Source organism: Dendropsophus ebraccatus, chromosome 4, assembly GCF_027789765.1.
Source record: "Dendropsophus ebraccatus isolate aDenEbr1 chromosome 4, aDenEbr1.pat, whole genome shotgun sequence".
NCBI lineage: Eukaryota > Metazoa > Chordata > Amphibia > Anura > Hylidae > Dendropsophus > Dendropsophus ebraccatus.
In genome coordinates, this window is record NC_091457.1 from 38,934,622 (window position 1) to 38,960,256 (window position 25,635).

Consider the following 25,635-nt stretch of genomic DNA (forward strand, 5'->3'; position numbering starts at 1 on the left):
CGGCATTTGATTAGCGGGGGCTGCTGAACTTGGATAAAGCTCTAAGGTTGTCTGGAAAACATGGATACAGCCAATGACTATATCCATGTTTTCCACATACCCTTAGGGCTTTATCCAAGTTCAGCAGCCACCGCTAATCAAATGCCGAATGTTCGGGTTCGGATGGACTCGAGCATGCTTGAGGTTCACTCATCTCTAGTCTCCATTATAAATGTATGAAGCCCGTCTCCCACAACAAGATGGATGGACCGGCGAGCTGGAGAGTTACATGTCAAGTGACAGTAATGCTTTCATTTCTAATTCTATGGTGTGCACGCCTTAACAGCCTGTATTGTAATCTACATGTAATTCACACAATATACTGTATGTAGGAAAACCAAACAAATCTTATCGTGGGCAAGCTGGGATCTTGCAGTTCCTCAGAGGGAGAGACATGCCTGGAGTATGTTACGCTATTCACAGACAACCGGAAAAGTGTGAGTATAAGCGCTGACAAAAAATATGGCAATGACAGATCATATACTGTGCAGGTCTAAGAATATTGCCTAAGATACTCGTATGAGATGTTATCAAATGTCTTGTGCTGGAGGGATCAAAAAACACGGGTCCAAGGTTTAGCATTGTACATTAGCTTTCTAGTATGTGGTTGGTTTGGCTTTAGTATATGGCCTTTTTAAAGATAAAATGCTGTGATGTAGAATATACCATAGACAATAGACTAATCTTCCAGACTAATAAACTAATCTTCCAGACTAACTTTTTAATTCATGCAGGTTGTGATGTTCAAAGCAGATGGAAAAGTTTATCTAAATGGCCTTAAAGTTACACTCCCACAATTCACAGGTAAAGTACAGTATATACAGTAAGTGGTAGGCAAGGTACCGTAAGCATCTGCCTAGGGCAGGGGTGTAAATACATTGTTGGCCAAAACTAAAAAATTGGACAAAGTTGCAGGCTAACCTTGATATTTATTAAAGCGTGTGTGCAGCATTCTTGACACGGTCAGGGAATCGTCCACGTCACTGCTGCATGTGCTGCCCCTGATGCATGGATTGGGCTGTCCACATGTCATATCTATAGTTCACCTTGGCCCTACACTTTTATAACACCTCCTACCCACCTATATACAGTGCAAGCTCCCTATCCATAGTGCCCAAAATGTAAAAAATGTCCCCTTCTGTAGCCCATGCAGTATCGGCTTCCTTAATAGTACCCCCTAATACTGTCCCATAAAGTACTGCAGTTACCTCATTATTCCCCCAATGCAGTAGGTAATCCCATAATAGTGCCCCATCTAGTAGTCAGACCCCCTCAATATTGCCCCATATAGTAATCATTACTCCCCAATAGTGCTCCATAAAGTAATCGACCCCCCTCAGTGGTGCCCCCATAGTAATCATGCTCCCAATAGTGCTCCATATAGTACTCAGCCCCCCTCAATAGTGCCCCATATAGTAACCAGTCCCCCCAATAGTGCCCCATATAGTAACCAGTCCCCCCAATAGTGCCCCATATAGTAACCAGTCCCCCCAATAGTGCCCCATACAATTGTTAATTTCCCCAAGCAGCTTCTCTGTCCGCAGGATGCACCCAGCACAGGATGTGACACAGCCTTTAATTACAACTCACTTTTAGGCAACAGGCAGTGTGCATCATGTATTGTGCTGTCTACGCCGGGTGTGTCCTGCAGAAGATTATAACATGGTCTGGCAGCTGTCCGGACTGCCCATATTATATTTATCTGCCTTGTTGGCGGGCCAGCTGTAGGAAATCAACTGATTTCCTCTACAAACCAAAATAAGAGAATCAGAAGGGGCAGAAGATGACAGGGATTTAAAGAAAAACTCCACCCCTCATGATATTTACTAGGGGAAACACTGCGTATCTGAGTGTTCCTTTAAAGATATTGGTGGATGGTTTAAAAGGAATTAATGACTGTACTGATGAATTCATCAATAAACTACTCTGTACATAATGTTATATTGTATATCTCAAGTGATTACTGTGAATTATACAGATTTTTGTTTCCTCCACAGCCAATTTTTCAGTACTAAAACCATCTAAACACTATATTATTGTTCAAACTATTCATGGCCTCCAAATGCAAATTCAATTATTACCCAAAATGCAGCTGTATATCACCCTGGAGCGGACTGCAAGAAAAGAACTACAAGGTAATACAGCGGAGAAGGTCACAAGGGGTTGTCCTTATGGTCATTGAGACTGGGCACTGTGGCAAAAACTTTTTGTAAAAACTAACAGCATTTTACTTATCATATAAATTAATGCATTTTGTTTAGCTATTACACATTAACCCCCTCCTGACCCATGCCATACACTCACTGTATAGGTCGCATGAGGGATTATGACATGGGATTGGGGCTGAGTGCGGTTGGGTGCTGATCAGTGCTGATCATTTAAAGATTACCTGTCATTAGAAAAAATTTTCACATGTCATAGAGACTAAGGGGGACATTTATTATTGAGTCTAAAACGTGATAAAATATTCATTAGTTTTTTTTTCAACCAAATAGGACTAATTGAACAAATATTCATAAATTTCTAAATAAGAATAATTGCAAAACATTTGCAAAAAATTCAACTAGGTGTAGAACTGCACCTGTTTTTGTTGAATGCTGTTTCATAAATAGAACTCCAAAAAATGGGTGCAAAAAACATATTTAAAAAAAATAAAAAATAAATAGGTGCAATACCCTTGATAAATGTCCCTTTAAGTGTTCAGATTGCAACTGTTGAGGAGAACAAGCCGGGAGAGGTCCGCATCTAGCTCTGTGTTATGTGACCTGGATGGCCGACGAGGTCAGAAAAGGGCACAGAGGTGGGAGTGAACATGTGACATATAGACTTCTTCATACTCATTTTGGTGATCAGCCGTGGGCTGAAAACTCAAACCATGATCGATAAAAACTATCTCTAACATATCAAAAGGTTTTTTTCTATGACAGTGCCTATCCAACTATTTAGATGGTATATCCAATAGCTATTGCAGCATCTCAACAGTTTTATTTACCTGCGTCATTGGTTATTCGATGCTTTCGATGCAATTGTGGGGGGGCCCTAGGGGTACTTTTTTTTTTTAATCCCTCCCATATTAAATCACCCCCCATTTTCCCAATAAAAATTTTTTAACAAAAATAAACATATTTAGTATCATCACGTCCAGAATTGTCCTATCAAATTATAACATTCCTGATTATAACATTCCTGCACAGTGAAAAACTTTTCCTGCTGTTATAGGTCTCAGAAGTAGAGGAGGGCGGAAATAAATCAAAAATTGAAATTAAGGGGGTTGGGAAGTGGTTAAGAATAAGCACATAACTTGGTAGAAATTACTATAAAGATGTTCAACATGACATTTATTTTTTTTGTAAAGGTCTTTGTGGGAATTTCAATACTAAGGAAGGAGATGACTTTACAACATCAGCTGGCCTAGTAGAAGCCACAGCATCAGCCTTTGCCAACTCATGGAAGGCCCTGAGCTTCTGTCATGACATTTCCGACCGCTTGGATGATCCATGTAGTGTCAGCATTGAGAAAAGTAAGAATAAATGCTGTGGTTTAATGGAAGACTATTCTGTATTGATTAAAAATGTGTGCAGGACTGAATAATCTTATATTCATTGACACATCTTTACGAAAATGTTTTACCTTTGGTTGTTGGCTACCTTGGTGTTCAAGCAAGATATTCTCAGATGGAATTGGCCACTAAGCGTAGTGATACATAGTGCCCTCAGCATGTTGCAACAGAGATACAGAGAGACTGAAAAAGTCAAAGAAAGGCATAGTAGTGGACGTCCTTTGGCCACATCCCACTGCTTTATTGTAAACAATGCCCTGCAAAACCTGATCATTACTTCAGGCAAATTTAAGGGAAGTTGGAGGCACCCAAGTGCCATGTCAGACCATTCTAAAGCTGTAATTGATGCTCAAGGGCAGTGGAGTAGCTACTATAGAGGCAGGGTAGGCAGCTGCTATGGGGCCCGTGCAGGAGGGGGGCCCGGGGGAGAAGGTAAGAGCTGTCCTGTGTCCTTCTGCTTAACCCCTTATGTACTATAGTGTGTCAGTGACCCAATGTTTACTTACATGCTGCAACACAAAAAAGTTACAAGAAGAAGACAAAGAGATCTCTGCTTCACTGCACTGATAACCCCTGATCTCAGATCTCAGCTGCCTGCCGCAGTCAAGTAGGACAATGTAAAGAACTCCATGCAGAGGTCATGGGTTATCAGTGCAACAGCAGTAAAGCATATATCTTGTTGTCTTTTGAACTGTGGGTCACTTTCACACAGCAGTACATAAGGGGTAAAGGAAAAGGTAGTCTGCTCCTGCACCTATGTATTTAACCATAAGGGCTCCTAATGGGCCCTTATAGGCAGGGGCGCCGCAATCATGAGGCGACCTGAGTCGTCTGCCTCAGGCGGCGCCACCAGCTGTCTTCATGGGGGCGGCATTCAGTGGCAGATTATAATATGAGCGGTTCGGGCGGCCGCCCACATTATAATCCGCCACTGATCGTACCATGTACCGGAGTCCCCCCGCGCCCGGACAGCATCTGTAATGAGATGCTGTGAGCGGGGGAGACTGTATTCATAAGCGCCGCGCTGTAATGAATCAGCCGCGCGGCGCTTATGAATACAGTCTCCCCTGCTCACAGCATCTCATTACAGATGCTGTCCGGGTGCGGGGGGACTCCGGTAAATGCATTCCACGTCCGTGATCCGTCAGGATCACGGAACGTGGGAATGCAGCCTTAGTCCCCCGGCTGATGTGTGGCTGCCCGGGGTGTCCCATCCTGTCCCCGGCAGCGCGCGCATCAGAGAGATCCCCGTGCGCCGGAAGTCACAGCCACAGGCGCACGGGGAGCTCTCTGTTGCGCGCGCTGCCGGGGACAGGACGGGACACCCCGGGCAGCCGCACATCAGCCGGGACCAGACCAGAGAGGCTCGACGGGGGAACGGAGGGCAGGTGAGTTGTGTGCTGTTTTTTGTTTTTGTTTTATCTGCTGTGCAGGGGGGGGGGGAGAGGGGGACCATCTATAAGGGAGGGGGGAAAGAGGGGGACGATCTATAAGGTAGGGGGGGAGGACCATCTATAAGGGAGGGGGGAAAGAGGGGGACGATCTATAAGGTAGGGGGGGAGGACCATCTATAAAGGTAGGGGGAGAGGGAAGAGGGGGACCATCTATAGGGGGGGGAAAGAGGGGGACCATCTATAAGGGGGGGACCATCTATAAGGGAGGGGGGAAAGAGGGGGACCATCTATAAGGGAGGGGCGGGAGGGGGACTGTCTATAAGGGGGGGGGGGAGAGGGGGACCATCTATAAGGGGGGGGAAGAGGGGGACCATCTATAAGGGAGGGGGAAAGAGGGGGACCATCTATAAGGGGGCATCTATAAGGGAGGGGGGAGAGGGGGACCATGTATAAGGGGGGGAGGGGGACCATCTATAAGGGAGGGGGGAGAGGGGGACCATGTATAAGGGGGGGAGGGGGACCATCTATAAGGGAGGGGGAGAGGGGGACCATCTATAAGGGGGGGGGGAAGAGGGGGACCATCTATAAGGGGGGGGGGAGAGGGGGACCATCTATAAGGGGGGGAGAGAGGGAAGAGGGGGACCATCTATAAGGGGGGGGAGAGGGGGACCATCTATAAGGGGGGGGAGAGAGGGAAGAGGGGGACCATCTATAAGGGGGGGGGGAAGAGGGGGACCATCTTTAAGGGAGGGGAAAGAGGGGGACCATCTATAAGGGAGGGGGGAGAGGGGGACCATCAATAAGGTAGGGGGGGAAGAGGGGGACGATCTATAAGGGGGGACCATCTATAAGGGAGGGGGAGAGGGAAGAGGGGGACCATCTATAGGGGGGGGAAGGGGACCATCTATAAGGGAGGGGGGAAAGAGGGGGACCATCTATAAGGGGGGGCCATCTATAAGGGAGGGGGGAAAGAGGGCGACCATCTATAAGGGGGGGACCATCTATAAGGGAGGGGGACTGTCTATAAGGGGGGGGGAAGAGGGGGACCATCTATAGGGGGGGGGGAAGAGGGGGACCATCTATAAGGGAGGGGGAAAGAGGGGGACCATCTATAAGGGGGGGGGAAGAGGGGGACCATCTATAAGGGAGGGGAAAGAGGGGGACCATCTATAAGGGAGGGGGGAGAGGGGGACCATCTATAAGGTAGGGGGGGGAAGAGGGGGACGATCTATAAGGGGGGACCATCTATAAGGGAGGGGGAGAGGGAAGAGGGGGACCATCTATAGGGGGGGGAGGGGGACCATCTATAAGGGAGGGGGGAAAGAGGGGGACCATCTATAAGGGGGGGCCATCTATAAGGGAGGGGGGAAAGAGGGCGACCATCTATAAGGGGGGGACCATCTATAAGGGAGGGGGACTGTCTATAAGGGGGGGGGAAGAGGGGGACCATCTATAGGGGGGGGGAAGAGGGGGACCATCTATAAGGGAGGGGGAAAGAGGGGGACCATCTATAAGGGGGCATCTATAAGGGGGGGGGGGAGAGGGGGACCATCTATAAGGGGGGGGGAGAGGGGGACCATCTATAAGGGGGGGGGAGAGAGGGAAGAGGGGGACCATCTATAAGGGGGGGGAGAGAGGGAAGAGGGGGACCATCTATAAGGGGGGGGGAAGGGGGGACCATCTATAAGGGAGGGGAAAGAGGGGAACCATCTATAAGGGAGGGGGGAGAGGGGGACCATCTATAAGGGAGGGGGGAGAGGGGGACCATCTATAAGGGGGGGGACCATCTATAAGGGGGGGAAGAGGAGGACCATCTATAAGGGGGGGAAGAGGGGGACCATCGATAAGGGGGGAAGAGGGGGACCATCTCCTAAAAGATCAGCACCCTCCTCTCCTGACATCCTCTGTGCTGCTGTGACCTCTCCTAAAAGATCAGCACCCTCCTCTCCTGACATCCTCTGTGCTGCTGGGACTTCTCCTATAGGATTAGCACCCTCCTCTCCTGACATCCTCTGTGCTGCTGGGACCTCTCCTATAGGATTAGCACCCTCATCTCCTGACATCCTCTGTGCTGCTGGGACCTCTCCTATAGGATTAGCCCCCTCCTCTCCTGACATCCTCTGTGCTGCTGGGACCTCTCCTATAGGATTAGCCCCCTCCTCTCCTGACATCCTCTGTGCTGCTGGGACCTCTCCTATAAAGTCAGCCCCCTCCTCTCCTGACATCCTCTATGCAGAAAGGGACCAAACATTATGTTTAGTGGGGACAGCAGTGGGGGGGGGGGGGGGGGGGCAGTAGTGGATTATAATGTGGGCGGATTGACGGGGGGGGGGGGGCGTCATTCTATAGTTCGCCTCGGGCAGCAGAGAGGCTAGAATCACCCCTGCTTATAGGTAAAAACAGTGGACTGACATAGCAAGCAGCCATTGGCTCTCTCCTCTGCCAGTCACTTTTGTAGCTGCAGGCAGGATCTGCCACATTACAGAGCCTCTATCTACCTATCTGCAGTGCTTTGTGTTGTGTGTAGGGGGAGGCTTACTATTTTTTTCTATGGGGCCCTGTGAATCCTTGCTACGCTCAAGGGCACATGACAAGTTATTGAGACACAGACATTTTTTGTTGGGGTATATTTACCACTGGTGTTAGCTTTTGTTTTAATAAATTGTTTGAGATGAGGAAATCTCCATTGCATGCTTCCACTTATATGCCCTACTTTTATGATATAATATCACTGAAGCATGAACATACCCATAGGGATTAGCTGCAGTATTAAACATGCCCCATGGACAAAAACACTGCTGCTACTGTATATACTAAGCAGACCTGTTTTTCTTCTTATCCCAATTATTATGTTGGCCCCTTTAGGGTTATGACATTAATGCTATTGACTTATATTATATTATGATGCTGCAGGTTTTACCATTATCACCGTAACACAATAATAAGAGAAGCTGCAACACTCGTGTGAACAACGCTTAAGGTATTTGCTGTTAGTAGTTATTGATCTCACTGTTTAACTTGTTTCCCTTTTCAGAAAATTACGCAGACTATTGGTGCGCCAAGTTGGAAAAAGATGAGTCTGTTTTTGCTAAATGTCATTACACAGTAGACCCTACTGAATATGTGAAGGTTTGTATTGTTATATCATTATACATAGATACATATAGCTGTGTAAACCTGGGTTAGTGTGTTTGATGCTTTCGCAGTGCAGTCATTCAGGGTTTGGCCCTGCCCTTTTATATAATTTTAATTCATACAGGTTGGTCCTTGTTTTTTTTACATGGTATTTTTGTTGGATAGTAACAGCCTCCATCTTCCTTGTGAACCTACCTATGTCATGCTGTTTTTATTTAGTATAGAATAAAGTTAGTTCACCTTTCTTTAGTTTATTTTGTTGCCATAGGTCCAAGAAAGAGAGTTGAGTTTCCTGTTATACATATACTCTGTTAGATGTAGGCTCTATTGATAAGCAAACTTGCCAAACTTTTGGGTTCGGGTGAACCCAAACGCTCTGCATTTAACTTTAAGTGTCTGGAGAAGTTGGGTGCAGCCCTAGAGTTGCCAGAAAAACATGGATACTGCCCATGGCTGTATCCATGTTTTCCAGAACTCCCTAGGGCTGCATCCAACTTCTCCAGATGTCAAGAGTCAAATGCAGAACATTTGGGTTCAGCCAAACCCAAAAGTTTGACAAATCGCTAGTAGGGACCCATCTGAGTGAGGTCACCATGTCAGGATCAAATACACCCTAACAATCTCACATTTCTAAATATAGTAGTAACACTGCAGAGTTCCACAAAATAAAAGTATGTGTTTGGGAAATGGACCAGATGTGGTCATTAGAATATTATGTTTTCGACAATAAATTCAATTGACTGGCCATAAGTACTTGCTGGTCTCCTGACATATCCTTTCAGCAGGCTACAGGCCAAATGTGATGAGATTCCAGCCTTATACATTTCGGGCCTTAATGCTTTGAAGTTAAATTTACACATGTATTATTTTACTTTGTTAGGAAGTGCTGCTAACTATGTATTGTGCTGTTCCTTCGGTTGTTTATCTTCTTAGAAATGTATGACTAAGCCTGTGGTTAGGGTTGGTGGCACAACAGAAAGTCTCATCCAAGTTAGTAAAATATAAAGTGGGACTTTATTGTACTTGTGATTCGGCTGTTAACAAAATAACCATCTTGCAGAGAAGTGGACTTGCTTTGGAGTCTACAGTCTTAGGCTGGGTTCACACTACTTATATTTCAGTCAGTATTGTGGTCCTCATATTGCAACCAAAACAAGGAGTGGATTGAAAGCACAGAAAGGCTCTGTTCACATAATGTTGTAATTGAGTGGATGGCCGCCATTTAATGGTAAATAACTGCCATTATTTCAATACAACAGCCGTTGTTTTAAGATAACAGCAAATATTTGCCATTAAATGGTGGCCATCCACTCAATTACAACATTATGTGAACAGAGCCTTTCTGTGCTTTCAATCCACTCCTGGTTTTGGTTGCTTTGAGGACCTGACATGAGGACCAAATACTGCCTAAAATATATTGTGTGTGAACCCAGCCTATGGCTGTTTCCACATCTTTTTTTTGTCCATCTCAAGACTGTTTATTTAGTGTGGCAGTCTTCCGTCCATAATTTCCAAAAAAACAGTCATAGAAACATAGAAGATTGTCGGCAGAAAAAGACCACTGGGTCCATCTAGTCTGCCCTTTTAGTATTTCCTTTCTTATTATCTTAGGATAGATATATGTTTATTCCAGGTGTGTTTAAATTCTGTTATTGTAGATTTACCAACCACCTCTGCTGGAAGTTTGTTCCAGGTATCTACTACTCTTTCAGTAAAATAATATTTTCTCACGTTGTTTCTGATCTTTCCCCCAACTAACCTCTCACTGTGTCCTCTTGTTACCCTCTTAAACCTTATTTAGTCCCTTAACATACTTAAAGGTTTCAATCATGTCCCCCCTTTCCCTTCTTTCCTGTCATTATGTTTGTCACCAATATGACAGCTGTCCAAAAAAACTGATGTTTTGGGAACCTAGCCTTAACCTGCGACCAACAATCCACCAATGGGACCCCATTAGCTAACATAACGTAATGTTGTGCAATCTTTGTGTTATGTGCCATGATACACACACTCCAGTTATCAGGGAGCAGTGCCAGAGTGAGTAGGGACCCACCCAGTTCCAAAGAGTAATAGAAACATCTATTTTGTAGTTTATTCCGTTAGGAACAACAGAGGAATAGCACTGCCTTATAGAAAATACTGCCTTCTAAATCATCATATGGAGAATGCACATATTTACTGAAACAGACATGTCGGGAGAGCTTTAATGTAACAGACCCCTTTTATTTTACCCACAGAGGTGCCGCTATGACTCATGTAACTGTAAGGAAAGCGAGCAGTGTATGTGTGCGGCTCTCTCCTCCTATGTCCGAGCCTGTGCCGCTAAAGGGGTCATTCTGTGGGGATGGAAGAAAGGAATCTGTGGTAAGAGCAGAATTATATTGAGGATTTTATCCATATGTACATATAGCTTGGTTTAGTTATTTCTCACAGTAAGTTTTTTCTTATCATTTGTGTTTTTTTTTATTGTTTTCCCATTTATTAAATTCATCACAAAGAATCAGATTCCTATTTAAGTGACATCACTAATAACAAGTAAGATACAATGTGTTCAACTGTATGAGTCAATGAATAGCATGCTCTGTTCTCCCTTTTATCCCTCACAGACAAGTATATTACATCCTGCCCATCTAGCCAAATCTACTTGTATAACATGACCACATGCCAGCTGACCTGCCGATCCCTGGCAAAGGGAGAACAGGCTTGTGCCAGTGTGTTTACTCCAGTAGATGGCTGTGGCTGTCCAGATGGGCAATATCTAAATGAGAAGGATCGATGTGTACCTATATCCAAGTGTTCCTGTTATTATCATGATACTTACCTGAGACCTCAAGAGTCAATAACCACAAAGGATAAGCACTGGTAAGTTTGGGTCAGGAATAATGTTTTGCAGTTAAGTATAGTACATGGATAGAAAAGTAGGGCAAGGAACCACATGCAGAGCACCTGTGGACCAAGTGATATCCAGGTAAGGGACTTAGGGTCTTATTACATGGGCAGATCGGGCCCGATGAATACTGTAAATGAGCACCAATCTGCTCGTATTGCACGGCCCAATAATCATTTTGAAAGGGTTGCATAGACATGGTTACAGATGTCTGTACAGCCCTTGCCCAAGCAGTATACATTACTCATCCCCACTCCAGGGCTCCTCCTGCGCTCTGTTTCCTCCCTGGTCCTGCATGCTGCAGCTTCTGAGATGACAGGCTGCTCAGCCAATCACTGGCCAGGATCACCACGGCTAGTGATTGGCTGAGTGGCCTGTCAGCGTAGGACCGGGGAAGAAGCAGACCGCAGGAGAAGCCCTAGAGCATAAAAGGGTAATGTTTCCTGTTTGTAGAATCGTCAGCTGCTGGCCGTGCATTGCTGTTACACGTAGCGATGCGCGTTCGGTGCCCAATGATTTTAGGTCTGAGCCTAAAGAAACGATCAGCCAATGATTGTTTCATCAGTTGATTGTTGTCTCTATTACATTAAGGGATAATAGGCCGAATCGGGTCTATTTGGTCGATTATAGCTGCATCTAATAGGGCCTATAGATTCACACTACAGAAGCAGAATGATAGGAAATGCTTAATAAAGACTACTTAGAAAGTGCTTAACTTTGCATTCAAAAAACAAATCAACAACAAAAAGATCAGTGCAAAGGTCCCCTTACCCCCCCCCGTATCAGTAACAAAAATTGTAGACTTCTGCAGTTTTATAGCCCTAAAAATAAAAGTTATGCATATATTACACTGATATAGGGGTATTTCCATCTCAAAGTGATAACAAGGTGCAAGCATAGGCTATGACTTAACAAGCGTTAGGGGTCTGACCTCTGCAGCCCCCCCACTGATCTTGATTATCAGGGTTGGTGGGGGTCCCAAAGGTAAGACCCCTTATCAAGCATAAAGTGAAAGATCCACATCATATCTCATCACCATATGAGATACAAATACCCATCTTCAAAACAATGTTCACTATGATCACATTAGTATAATCTATGTAATAAATAATTCCCTTTTCCCTAATAGCATCTGCCAAAATGGGAATCTTGTCTGCACCAACCAAGTCAATAAACGTAAGACAGAGTGATCAATACTTTGAAAGTAGATTTATGTTATTCTATATAATTATAGTGTTTCAACCCTTATCTAATTCTATTTACAGCTTGTCCTGAAGGAAAGGTTTACTTTGACTGTAACAAAAATCAGTCCTTACTTTCAGGAACTCCTATCCGCAGAAGCTGCAGGACCTTGAGTGTTGAATATGTAAGCTGAGATTGCATTTTCATTTTTTTTATTTTAAAGTGTAACTATAAAATATTTTGACCATTTAGTTTTAGTTAGCTTAGGGCATGATAAAATTTTTTGCAATATACATTAATAACCTAAAATGAACAGTTTTTTAAATACATAAGGCTAATCAATCAATCAATCAGTTTATGGCTCTTTTTTAAGGGTAACACGTGGGCTTTTTATTTGAGGAATTTCATTTTTTGGCTACTGAAATTATAGTTACGCTTTAATGTAACACATTTATTAAACATGGTGTAAAGTGGCTCAATTGCTCCTAGCAACCAATCAGATTTCACCTTTCATTTTCCAAAGAGTCTCTGAGGAATGAAAAGTGGAATCTGATTGGTTGCTAAGGGCAACTGAGCCAGTTTCACTTTACTCCATAATAAAGTGAGCACATATATACCTAGATACATGTGTGCTACATCCAGCGCTTGGAGTGATATTTCTGTTGTAAATGTGCCTATTGGTAAATATTGTGCATACAACTATATTAAAATTTACACCATGTTTGTCCACATGGCATTTTTTCTGGCAGATGTTTGATACATAAAACAGCTGTTGTTTTGAGTATCAAATAACATCAGTCTTTTAGCATCTTTTGGCGGCCATCAGTGCAATGACGGCCGCTGGAACATTATTCTAGTTCAGGCGGACTTATTGGCCTTTGGATGTGTCTTTAATTAAAAAGTCTATTGGATTTAATACTAAAGACAGTAAAAAGACGGTGAAAATAGAAAATACGTGTGTTACCAACTAAAAAATGACGATCGTTCTTTGCAAAAGACGTCCGCTAATAATTTCCATGATCATTATCTTGACGTCTGTGCTAACAACGTCCAATATTTAACACACTGTGTGCAGTGGACAACTGTCATTAAAGTGACTCTGTACCCACAATCTGACCCCCCCCCCCTTGTACCTTCAGATAGCTGCTTTTAACCCAAGATCTGTCCTGTGGTCCGTTCAGCAGGTGATGCAGTTATTGTCCTAAAAAATACTTTTAAACTTGTAGCCCCGTGCCAAACGGGAGTATCTGTGCCCTAACTTTGCATAACCTCTCCGTCCCTCCTCCCCACCCTCTTCACCATTAGGAATGCCACTGGAACATTTTCTCCGTGCTGAACATTGCACAGGTCCTTAACAATCCAGCCCATGTGCCGGGCTACCACAGGTGGGGAATTGGAGGCAATCTGCCTGGAGCATTCCCATTGATGAGGAGGAGGGTGGGGAGGAGGGACAGAGAGGGTGTGCAAAGTTAGGGAACAGATACTCCAGTTTGGCACGGGCTTCAAGTTTAAAAGTATTTTTTTAAGACAATGACTGCATCACCTGCCGAACAGACCGCAGGACAGATCTTGGATTAAAAGCAGCTATCTGACGGTACAAGTGGTTTGGGGGTACAGATTGTGGGTACAGAGTCGCTTTAAATGGTTGCAATTAGGGATGGTCCGAACCGGCCGAGGTTCGGGTTCGTACGAACCCGAACTCTCGGCAATGATTACCGCTGTCTGCCCGCTCCGTGGAGAGGGTGGATACAGCGGGAGGACCGCCTGGAAAACTGGGATACAGCCATAGCCATAGGCTGTATCCCAGTTTTCCAGGCGGTCCTCCCGCTGTATCCACCCGCTGCACGGAGAGGGCAGACAGTGAGAATCTGATGCCGAGCGTTCGGGTTCATACGAACCCGAACCTCGGTTGGTTCGGACCATCCTTAGTTGTAATACAGGACATCATTTTAAAAAGAAAAAGTGGATGCCTTTTTATTTATTTATTTATTTTTTTACTTAATGTGAATATAACTATGCAGTGTAAGAAACAATAGCATGTTTTTACACTCCTTGTGCTGGTGTCCTAGAACCATTCATGCATTGATATCAATGGGTAAAACAACACTATATAAAACCCACAGTTAGCTTATTGCATTATATGTGAAATTTGTGTGGGATTTTTGTGTTTTTTTTAATGCAGTTCCAGACAGAGTGCATCTCAGGGTGTGTTTGCCCCAATGGACTTTTAGATGATGGAGCTGGAGGCTGCGTTCTTGAAGGCAGATGCCCCTGTGTCCATAATAAAGACATTTATCCCCATGGAAATCAGATCAAAGTGGACTGCAATACATGGTAACAGTATGGTCAAAGATGCATATTATGCCCAAGTATTCTCACTTCAGTTCATGTAATGGGCATAGATCACTATTAGGAGATGATTAGATTTTGATAAGACATTTAATGTCTGTGCATTCATTGACAGCCTATGTCAGAGAGGAAAATGGACATGTACTGATACAGTCTGCCATGGAACCTGTACAATCTATGGAAATGGTCATTATATCACATTTGACAATAAAATTTATGACTTTGATGGGAATTGTGAATTTGTGGCTGCCCAGGTAAATGAATATGTGATCGTGAATGATTAACAAGCAAATCTTTGCATGCTATGTTACTTTTTCCTTGACATAAACAAAGTTTCCTATATCTTTCTTATCCTATGGAACTATCTGCTTATCAGCATTGAACTATTTACCTCCGAAGGCAAATGTGAATTTAACAATGCTGGAAAGTAGTAAAGATACGAACAGTGGGAAAATAGGGTATTGTACTCAAGTTTTGGTTAAAAGGTATATAAAAGGTATATGAATCGTGTAATAGTAAAATATAGAAAGATAATAAGGTTTTAGCATCTGGACAACATCTTTTGGAGATGAAGCTTCCTCACAGATCAGCTGATCTCTTTGCATCCATGTGCTCTAAGCCAAAGTGATCAGTAGAAGAAGCTGAAAGTGACCATGCTTATTCAAATACAGTGAAATAAATGGCTGGCCAGGTAACACATGAACATACTAGGTACCCAGGATCAGGAACTGCTTCATGCTGGATTTCCTTAGTGGGCTATATAAAACTATAACACGCATATGCCCATTTTGGACAACCCCTTTAATCTGCTGATAGATACTAATAGGGCAGGGGACAGTGAGGATATATGTTTTATTAAATTTGTAAATTAGGGCATTGGTGTAACCAGTCGGTGTACCAATCCATTTACCACCGCTGGGTCCTGAAGAACATCTACTAATGAATATTGACAGTGGCTAGCAGGGGTGAGACTACCACGGGGCCTGATGTAACAGAGTGCCCAGTGGCCCACTCCTGCAATACACTTATCTTCTTGAGCTGTAATCACTTGTAGTACCTGATGGCCAGGTTCTGCAACTGTCCCTTTAACTGTAAGTACTCATGACAAGCACTTGCAGTTATGACTGCACTTGATGGCTAAGTGGTCAGTCGGGATTCCCTTTAACTCCATTTAACACATGGCACTTTACTAATTTAATTTACTGCACCCCCTTAACTGTTCAAAATCACTTTCAAAAAGTATTTTTAACCCTTTAGGTGAGTCACAGAAATAAAAGCTAAATGTGTAAGAAAACTGAACATTTTAATTTTCTGTTCACAAATTATATTGTAATCCAATTTCTCTCATAATAGATAACCGATTACTAGTGAAATGCACCACAATGTTTATTGCACTGTTTCTGCAGTTTATAGAAATGTTCCATATGTGGACGTAAAGTGCCAAGCAGGCGCTAGGAAAGCCTCCAAAGGGAAGGAGCGCTGTTTGCATTTTGGAAGCTGGATTTGGCCAGAATGGAAGGCGGAGGCTATGTTGAGTTTACAAAGCCCCCGTGCTCCCACTGGTGGCAGGCACAATGTGCTGTGAAAAGAAAAAAATTACATTTTTTACACTAAAAAGTTGGTCTAGCCTTGAATTTTTTATTTTCACAAGGGGTTAAAAAACACGCTAAACATGTAGAGCATGAGTACGGAAGTACCCCACATAAGGACGTTAAATGCCAAGCGGACGCAAGGAAAGCCTCCAAAGATCCCATCTGCCTCAGTGTGACAATGATTCCCTATGAGAGTGACGCACGCAGAGGTGCGCGAGCCCTCCCATAAAGAATCAGTGTCACACTGAGGCAGGTGGGATTCCGCCACATTTTCTCAGTGTGAACATACACTAATTGCATTTGAACAAAAACCTAATAAAGTTGACAATCCTGTGTCTGACCATTAAGAAACATAGTTTCTAGATGACTGCATTCTGCATTAATAGATTGAAATATTTATGTAATCAAGATGTTATGTGTGCAGGGTTTTGTGTATTTTGCTGGTTGATAGTCTGTAAAGTGTGAAATCTGATTTCTAGGACTATTGTGCGACTGACAGCTCTGGTGGCAGCTTCAGTGTCCTCACAGAGAACATCCCATGCGGTACCACTGGAGTTACATGTTCAAAGTCTGTCAAAGTCTTTCTTGGGGTATGTATGATTAGGAGAATCTTGAAGAAGATGCAATACAGTATATAACAACCACTTCAGTATAATAAAGCGCTATTGTATTTTAATATATTTTAGAGTACCATGCTGAAATTATCAGAAAAACACGTTGTGAAGACTGTTGGAGAAGGAGGAAAGAACATAGATTATCTAACTCGAGAAGTGGGCATTTATTTGGTCATTGAGGCAAGCAATGGTATTCTGCTGATTTGGGACAAGAGAACCACCATATTCATCAAGGTGTCACCTGCATATAAGGTGAATATCGCAGCTCTTACCTCTCACTTTAATAGAGATGAACTATGAGACACAACCCATGGATTGACATGGCACGAAAGAAACACAGCCATGCTTTTCTAATCCTGGCCAAGCCTTTTAAATTATATGCTAATATTGTTCGGGTGTCGGCTCATCTATTTACGTCCGGGACCAAATTTATAAGTTTAAGGCTACGTTCACAGCACGCTCCGTGAATAAGCGGCCGGAGATTTACGTAGTTTGCGTACAATGGAAAGTATCTACGGCCGCACAGTTCACACTGCTTACAAACTTATGCCCGGATCGTATGCGGCACCGTAAAAAATGAACCAGACCATTGTTTCGGGACGGAAATGCTGTAACTTACACCCGTACGTACAGTCCCGTACGTAGTGGTGATTTCTTCATTTTTACACCTTTTTGTGCCGATCCAAAAGGTTCTGTGGGGTGTCCGGGGCTAGGCGAAGATTTCCAAGTAAAAGACCACTGTCAGATCGCTACGTACACCGCTCGGGAAGCGTACGCAGCTTACGGGCGTAAGTTCGCGGACCATACGTAGCCGGCCGCAACTTGCGTAAAACCCAGCCGGAGTTTTACACATATATGTCCGGCCGCAAAAAATATGCGGCCGGACATATACGTAGTGTGAACATAGCCTGAGGGTGCATGGATCCTGGGTGGCCAGCCCACTTGTAGCAAGGGTTTAAGGAAGAAAGGTGTGGATCCAACACATCCAGAATGGATGTGCTGGATCCACACCTTTCTTCCTCGAACCCTTTTAAATTATAATTTAACCTTTTCTACAACTTCTGACATGTCATAGTCACTCTAAAAGCAGTGGTCTTTTTAAAGAGAATCTGTCAGTAGGATTATGCTGTCCTATCTCAGGGTAGTATAAACTAGTGACAGAGAAGCTGAATAGAATGATGTATCACTTACATTGTTCTGTGCAGCTAGAGTTATCCTCCTGAATAACATGGACAATAAGTAGTCCTCTCCATTATGTGCATGAGCCCATTAGTCCAAGATATTCATGAGAAGCAGAAAACTCCACCCGCCAGCTGCTGATTGGCAGTTATCTATCCATGCTGTGTATAGGCAGTCAGCTGTCAATCAGCAGCTGGAGGGAGGGGTGTGAAAATGAATCCTATTCTCCTGCATATTAGGAGAAAGGCTAAACAAAATTTGGGAAGTAACACACCGATCTCTTCAGCATTTCTGTCACTAGTATATGCTGCCCTCATTTAAGGCAGCATAAATCTAGTGACAGATTAGATTGGTATTTATTTTATGTATACAGTACAATATATATAGACCAGACCACTGCTTTTAGAGCAGAGTGGTGGTCTGTAACCTAGACCACAAGCTGTTAACAATGGGAAGGAAAGGGAAGCTATATCAGGAGAAGACAACAAGTTTGGCAAAGTAATGTACAGTATTAGTAAAAATATTTAACTTGACGAAACCTACCAATTAACCTATGTCAGTTGAGATGGGAATACCCCTTTACGATGTTGCCTTCATATGTTACAATTTTTTTTTTTTATTGTTTTGGTCTTCTCTAGGGAAAACTGTGTGGTTTGTGTGGCAACTTTGATGACAATGCACAGAATGACTTTAAAACAAGGCACATGATACAAGTCATTGATGTCCTGGAATTTGGAAACAGCTGGAAGGTGGACGCCACATGTCCTGATGCTACAGATTTAGTCAACCCTTGCAGTCAGAATCCCCATCGCCATTCTTGGGCTGAGAAACAATGCGGTCTAATCAAAAGCCAAGCTTTTAAAATCTGCCATAGCAAGGTAAAGAGCGGATAAGAGATAGTAGCAAATGTTTTTAGCGGATAACAGAAATAAAAAACATCTACTGGGGCAGATTTACTAAGGTTGCTGCAGCAGAATTGTGTCCCCAAATTTGGGCTAATTTATTAAGCAATGTACACCAAAAGAGCTAAAACTGTATCTAAACTGACAAGAGAGCACGGCCTTTCAGGAGAATCTCTTAGAATTTTTTTTTGTAAATGTAGGGCAATGTTAGGCTATGTTCACACTATGTAAGTTTCCGTCCGTAGCGCGCTCCGTGAATAAGCGGCCGGAGATTTACGTAGTTTGCGTACAATTGAAAGTATAACGATGTACGGCTGCACAGTTCACACTACGTAAGAACTTACGCCTGGATCGTATGCGGCGCCGTAAAAAATGAACCAGACCATTGTTTCGGGATGGAAATGCTGTAACTTACGGCCGTAGCGTAACATGTGGTCCCGTACGGAGTGGTGATTTCTTCTTTTTTACACTTTGATTTGCCGATCCAAAAGGTTCTGTGGGGTGTCCGGGGCTAGCCAGAGATATCCTTGTAAAATACCGCTGTCAGATCGCTACGTACGCAGCTCGGGAAGCGTACGTACATTACGGGCGTAAGTTCGCGGACCGTACGTAGCCGGCTGCAACTTGCGTAAATCCCGGCCGGAGTTTTACACGTATATGTCCGGCCGCGAAAAATATACGGCCGGACATATACGTAGTGTGAACATAGCCTTAGTCCGTGATAATTTTCTGTGATATTTTCTGTGATATTCAACTTCTATGAATGTTACGTGCATAGACATAACTTTAAGATGTATAGCTATAGGGTATGCAGACGAAGTTTACTCCAGTATTATAGATGGTACTTTGTCAGTGGTGGAACTATTACAGATTGTGCATTGGGTCTCAGGAGCATAAAGTTACATCTATGATAACATGTATGCTTAGCAGGGACAAAAGTGCATGTTATTGGGTGTTGGGGCGCATTAGGGCTGGACCATGGTACTGTATATCCAACAGTTAAACTTTATAGATTTTAGAGGGAAGTGGGGTGCATCCTGACACCCCTGCCTTAGGCACCAAGAGAGTCTATCCCGTCCCTGTCTGTATGGTGTACACCTTTGGTTGCACAACAGGAATGCTAAATAAAAGACATAGGGACTGAAAATAGATGGATGAAAAATATAAATGAATATAATACATGAAAAACATAATTGTGAATTGTGTTTTAATGATTGCCAGATATATTGAGATTAAGTGAGATGTATCTTTCCAGGTTGATCCAAAACCGTTTTATGAGGCCTGTGTAAATGACGCCTGCTCATGTGACAGCGGTGGGGACTGTGAATGCTTCTGTACTGCAGTGGCTGCCTATGCTCAGGAGTGTACCAAAGCAGAAGCCTGTGTCTACTGGAGGACACCAGACATATGTCGTGAGTCCACAAGTACCTAGATTTATTATCATAATTTATATCTACAATTGAAATTTAAGGCTATGTTTACACTATGTAAAAAACAACAGCCGGATTTTATAACAACGGCCATTGTTGCTCAAACAACAGGTGCCATTTTTGAAGCAACTACCTTTTTTTGCACAGCAATGACCGTTGTTATGAAAAGCTGTTTTTACATAGTGTGAACACAGCCTGAAGAAGCATTTGAGATAAAATGTATGCCCTATGCTATGCCAATATAAGAACAAATTTAGAGGTTCTTCTACAAGGTTCAAAGAACTTCATATAGGGAATCCTTGTGTCATGCACCTGCACTAGAAGTAACATGGTGCAAATCAGCAAAGCTCACATACTTATATGTAGTTTTATAGGATCACACATTTAGACTATGTTCACACTACGTATAAGTACGGCCATTGTTGCCATCGGCAACAACGGCCGTACTTTATGCAGTGTTGAACATTGCCTATTCCTCTATGGGATCCGTATACACCTCTATGGGACCACGTATACGCTCCGGCCGGGATCATGTGCGGCGCCGCAAATAACTGACATGTCAGTTTTTTGCAGCCGCAATTTAATAAATTGCGTCCGTAGGAAACCCTGTCAGTTCACACAAAGAAGCGAGCGGCTCCAGCCGCATGCTTCATTGTGTGCTGTGGGAGGTTCTGATGCGAGGAAGCGCGGATGCGCCCGCATCAGAACCCTGCGGCCGGAAAGATCATCCGGCCGGTACTTAAGTCACGAACGGCCGGTCGTTCACAGCGTGTGAACATAGCCTTACTGCGTGTGTTTAGTTAAAACATTTGTTAAAGCTTCAGCCTTTAGACCCATTCAGTGATAAGCAAACCCCAGTAGAGTTTCCTGGATAAAAAACACTAGCAATGTTACTGGCTTATGTTCTTCTTTTGTAGCAAAATATAATTTTTTAAATATATTTATCGATTTGGAACTACTCTAATATCACAGTATCACACATAATTATATGGCAGATATCAGTAAGGCCATGTTCCCACTTTTATGACACCAGCCGGGTCACAGAACGGCCAGTGTCAGAAAAGTTCATCCCAACCGGTACTGCAGTACCGGCCGGATGATCTTCACTGCTGCTGAATTCGGAAGTGGGCGCATCCGAATTCCCCGCTGCTCACAATGGAGCCATTGTGTGAACTGACAGGGTTTTCTGTGGCCGCTATTCAATGAATAGTGGCCGCAGAAAACTGACATGTGAGTTTCTTGCGGCACCACTAGGGATCCTGGCCGGAGTGTATACTATGTGTAAACACTCCGGCCGGGATTCCCTCAGTTGCAGTACTACGTAAGTACCGTAGGAAATCATGTCCATTGCAACAACTTCGGTACTTACGTAGTGTGAACATAGCCTAAATATATATACTCTTTGTTTTATTGTAGCTATATTTTGTGACTACTACAACCCTAAGGGTGAATGTGAGTGGCACTACCACCCATGTGGCAACCACAATGTGCAAACATGCCGTTCCATTAACAGTGTCTACACTAACGTCACCATTACTTATCTGGAAGGTAAGTGTGCCTGGATAAATAATCATTTATTTCCCTAAAAATATAATGTATAGATCATTAGAGCTGTAACATAGGACATATCTTAACTTGATTTTTTTAAGCTTTTATATGCAATTATCAGGTAACTTTTACAATTGTATGTTTGTTGTTTAAGGCTGCTACCCAACCTGCCCAAAGAATAAGCCTATATTCCATGAGGCAAAAAAGAAATGTGTGACCAGGGATGAATGTGGCTGCTTTGTTAATGATGTTCATTACAAGTCGGGAGAAGAAGTTCCTTATTATAAGGAATGCTATAAGTGGTAAGAAATTTGACTTTTACAGGATGTGTCAGACACTAGGGCAGATAGGACACTTATAGAAACAGAAGATTTTCCATCTAGTCTGCCCTCTTCATTGTTATCTTAGGGTAGATATATGTGTATCCCAGCCAGGTTTACATTCTGTTATTGTAGATTTACCAACCACCTTTGCTGGAAATTTGTTCAAAGCATCTGCTACTCTTTCAGTAAAGTAGTATTTCTTTTTTATACATCAGCCATGATTGGAAGGGCAGATGCGTAGCTACCATAGAGGCCTTGCAGCTGTTATGTGGCCCATGGGGGAGGGGGCCCAGGATGCACAGGGAAGGTAAAAGCCATCCTATGTCCTTCTGCTTAACCCCTTATGTATTGCAGTGTGTAAGTTACCCAATGTTCACTTACAAGCTGCAACATAAAAAAAGGTTAAAAAGCAAAAGACAAGGAGATCTCTGCTTCACTGCTCTGATAACCCCTGACCTCTGTTCTCCAGCTGAGGCAAACAAGTAGGAAAATATGCCGACCTTCATACAGAGGTCATGGGTTATAAGTGTACAGCAGTGAAGCGGTGGTCTACTTGTCTTCTGCTTTTTAACACTTTTTGTGTTGCAGCATGTAAGTGAACTTTAGGTCACTTACACACTGCAGTACATAAGGGGTTAAGCAGAAGGCAGTCTGCTCCTGCGCCTATGTATTTAACCATTTTTTTTTTGAGCCACATCACAAAGCCTATATATATGTAGGGGAGAAGGGCCCCATGAATCCTAGCTACACCCCTGGGGGAAGGGGACTGGTTTAGCGAATGGATTAAGTTAGAAAACCAACCTTCTTCTAACATATCAATGAGGTAGGGAGGGGAGAAGCCCCTTTCCTGTGTCGGAACAAACATGGAAGTGAAGGTGCTGTGCTGAGACTGCGGGATGGGGTTTAGAATCAGTACATTGGTGGAAGTTTCAGTTTACATTTGAGCCTATAATGCCTATAAGTACTGATGTGTTTATGGTAATATAACATACATTTATATCCATTCTTTCTATGTTAGTGTCTGCTCATCTAATGGGAACATTCGCTGTGAACAGCTAGGTAACATTTATATATATATTTTTTTAAAACATAAGACAATTTATAAAAAGTTATGCACTGACCTTTATGATAGAACTAAAATGAGTATAATCCAGGAAAATTGCTACAGTAGAATAATGTAGCAGGGAACTAATAATATATTTTTTCATATATTTATTAAAATCAATGTATTCCTAACTAAGTTGTACAATTTTGAACGTACACTCACCGGCTACTTTATTAGGTACACCATGCTAGTAACGGGTTGGACCCCCTTTTGCCTTCAGAACTGCCTCAATTCTTCGTGGCATAGATTCAACAAGGTGCTGGAAGCATTCCTCAGAGATTTTGGTCCATATTGACATGACGGCATCACACAGTTGCCGCAGATTTGTCGGCTGCACATCCATGATGCGAATCTCCCGTTCCACCACATCCCAAAGATGCTCTATTGGATTGAGATCTGGTGACTGTGGAGGCCATTTGAGTACAGTGAACTCATTGTCATGTTCAAGCAGAAATCGAGACTCATCAGACCAGGCAACGTTTTTCCAATCTTTTACTGTCCAATTTCGATGAGCTTGTGCAAATTGTAGCCTCAGTTTCCTGTTCTTAGCTGAAAGGAGTGGCACCCGGTGTGGTCTTCTGCTGCTGTAGCCCATCTGCCTCAAAGTTCGACGTACTGTGCGTTCAGAGATGCTCTTCTGCCTACCTTGGTTGTAACGGTTGGCTATTTGAGTCACTGTTGCCTTTCTATCAGCTCGAACCAGTCTGCCCATTCTCCTCTGACCTCTGGCATCAACAAGGCATTTCCACCCACAGAACTGCCGCTCACTGGATGGTTTTTTTTTTCGGACCATTCTCTGTAAACCCTAGAGATAGTTGTGCGTGAAAATCCCAGTAGATCAGCAGTTTCTGAAATACTCAGACCAGCCCTTCTGGCACCAACAACCATGCCACGTTCAAAGGCACTCAAATCACCTTTCTTCCCCATACTGATGCTCGGTTTGAACTGCAGGAGATTGTCTTGACCATGTCTACATGCCTAAATGCACTGAGTTGCCGCCATGTGATTGGCTGATTAGAAATTAAGTGGTAACGTGCAGTTGGACAGGTGTACCTAATAAAGTGGCCGGTGAGTGTATATAGAGAACATATATAGACTGTATAGTTCACATGGTTTCTGCTAAAGACAACTTCTTTACTGGATTTATATGTTATTTAAAGTTTAAAAGTAAATTACATAATTTATAAGTATTAAAAAAATAAAACAAATCAATAAATAAATACATATACTTTTGTCTTCTGCATTTTTTTGTCCTCCACCAGTATTACATGTAGAAAAAAATTGAAGCGGGATCTAGTGTAGTGCAGTAGTTGCAGTTGCAGCTGAGCCCACAGCAAACTTCTGAGCTAGTCCACCAAGGGTGTACTTATTATCCTAACAATCTTTTGTGATTTCATAAATCATTCAGACCCCAGTTCACACACCTAAATAGATTTGATCTTAGACCAGACCTCTAAATTTTTAAATTCATAATTTAGTGAATTTTTGGACAGCATTATTAGATCCTACATTTTCCTAAATTATCAGACTCCAGAACAGATAATTAATTATCGCTAGACCCCTAAATCATCAGACCAAATGCCCCTAGATTAAAATAACCTAGATGCCTTAATTATAAGACCGCAAACTAAACCAAAAAAATTAAAACAGTCGTGCCTTTAGATTTCTGTTACTACATGCAGCATCTCTTTCATCTTATATTTTGTTTATAGATATATCTTCTTGTTCTATTACATCACCCATCACCACCACGTCAGCTACTCCTCCTGCCATCTCTTCAACTGCAGCCACAGAGGGTAAGACTATCACAGATTATTCTTACTTTTAGGCTGGGGATACATGGTGAATTTGACCGCAACACATTATGTACTATATAACTAGTGATTTCAGTGCTACATTGCATCTCAGCTAATGGAAGTAAAATTTGTTTGCTTACCTGTTGGGTATTATTTTAGTTTTTGTTGGCATAACTCTTAAAGCAACCAAATTGGAATAAATTGGTTAGATCAATTTCTTTATCCCTTCCCCCATTACCAAGTCATAAACAGTGAAACATTTGGAGATAAAAGCAATGAAGCAATGAAGTGAATGAACGATCTAATGTAGAGTTATTGGATTTTGTAGAGAAAATTAAGTTATGGTCAAACTTTTATTTATTTGTTTAATCACCACTCTGATGCCAGTGACCACTTTAACTTCTACAAGTAAGTTTATTTTATTTAATATTCATTAATAAATTCTAAATGGGTCAAGGGGGCACATTTAATATGTAAGAACACTTGCAGTGCATTTTTATTATATAAGGTCACTATGTGGGGGGTTGGAATACATAAGGGCACTGTGGGGGCTGTTTTATTGTATAAGGACACTGAGCTGGCACTTAAGAGGGCACTTTTA

General features: G+C 43.0%; 1 protein-coding gene across 1 annotated transcript in view; it reads left to right on the forward strand.

Annotated features, from left to right (window-relative positions):
- Window positions 1–25,635, forward strand: part of LOC138789256 (mucin-2-like) — a 70,062-nt gene that overhangs the window by 15,867 nt on the left and 28,560 nt on the right. The window contains exons 10-27 of the mRNA XM_069967856.1: window positions 372–476; window positions 774–843; window positions 2,037–2,174; window positions 3,395–3,559; window positions 8,027–8,121; window positions 10,365–10,491; window positions 10,734–10,989; window positions 12,144–12,190; window positions 12,280–12,380; window positions 14,379–14,530; window positions 14,661–14,799; window positions 16,617–16,727; window positions 16,824–17,003; window positions 18,569–18,808; window positions 20,088–20,244; window positions 21,965–22,112; window positions 23,152–23,192; window positions 24,951–25,034. Coding sequence (XP_069823957.1) covers window positions 372–476; window positions 774–843; window positions 2,037–2,174; window positions 3,395–3,559; window positions 8,027–8,121; window positions 10,365–10,491; window positions 10,734–10,989; window positions 12,144–12,190; window positions 12,280–12,380; window positions 14,379–14,530; window positions 14,661–14,799; window positions 16,617–16,727; window positions 16,824–17,003; window positions 18,569–18,808; window positions 20,088–20,244; window positions 21,965–22,112; window positions 23,152–23,192; window positions 24,951–25,034 — 2,356 coding nt within the window. The remainder of the gene's footprint in view (window positions 1–371; window positions 477–773; window positions 844–2,036; window positions 2,175–3,394; window positions 3,560–8,026; window positions 8,122–10,364; window positions 10,492–10,733; window positions 10,990–12,143; window positions 12,191–12,279; window positions 12,381–14,378; window positions 14,531–14,660; window positions 14,800–16,616; window positions 16,728–16,823; window positions 17,004–18,568; window positions 18,809–20,087; window positions 20,245–21,964; window positions 22,113–23,151; window positions 23,193–24,950; window positions 25,035–25,635) is intronic.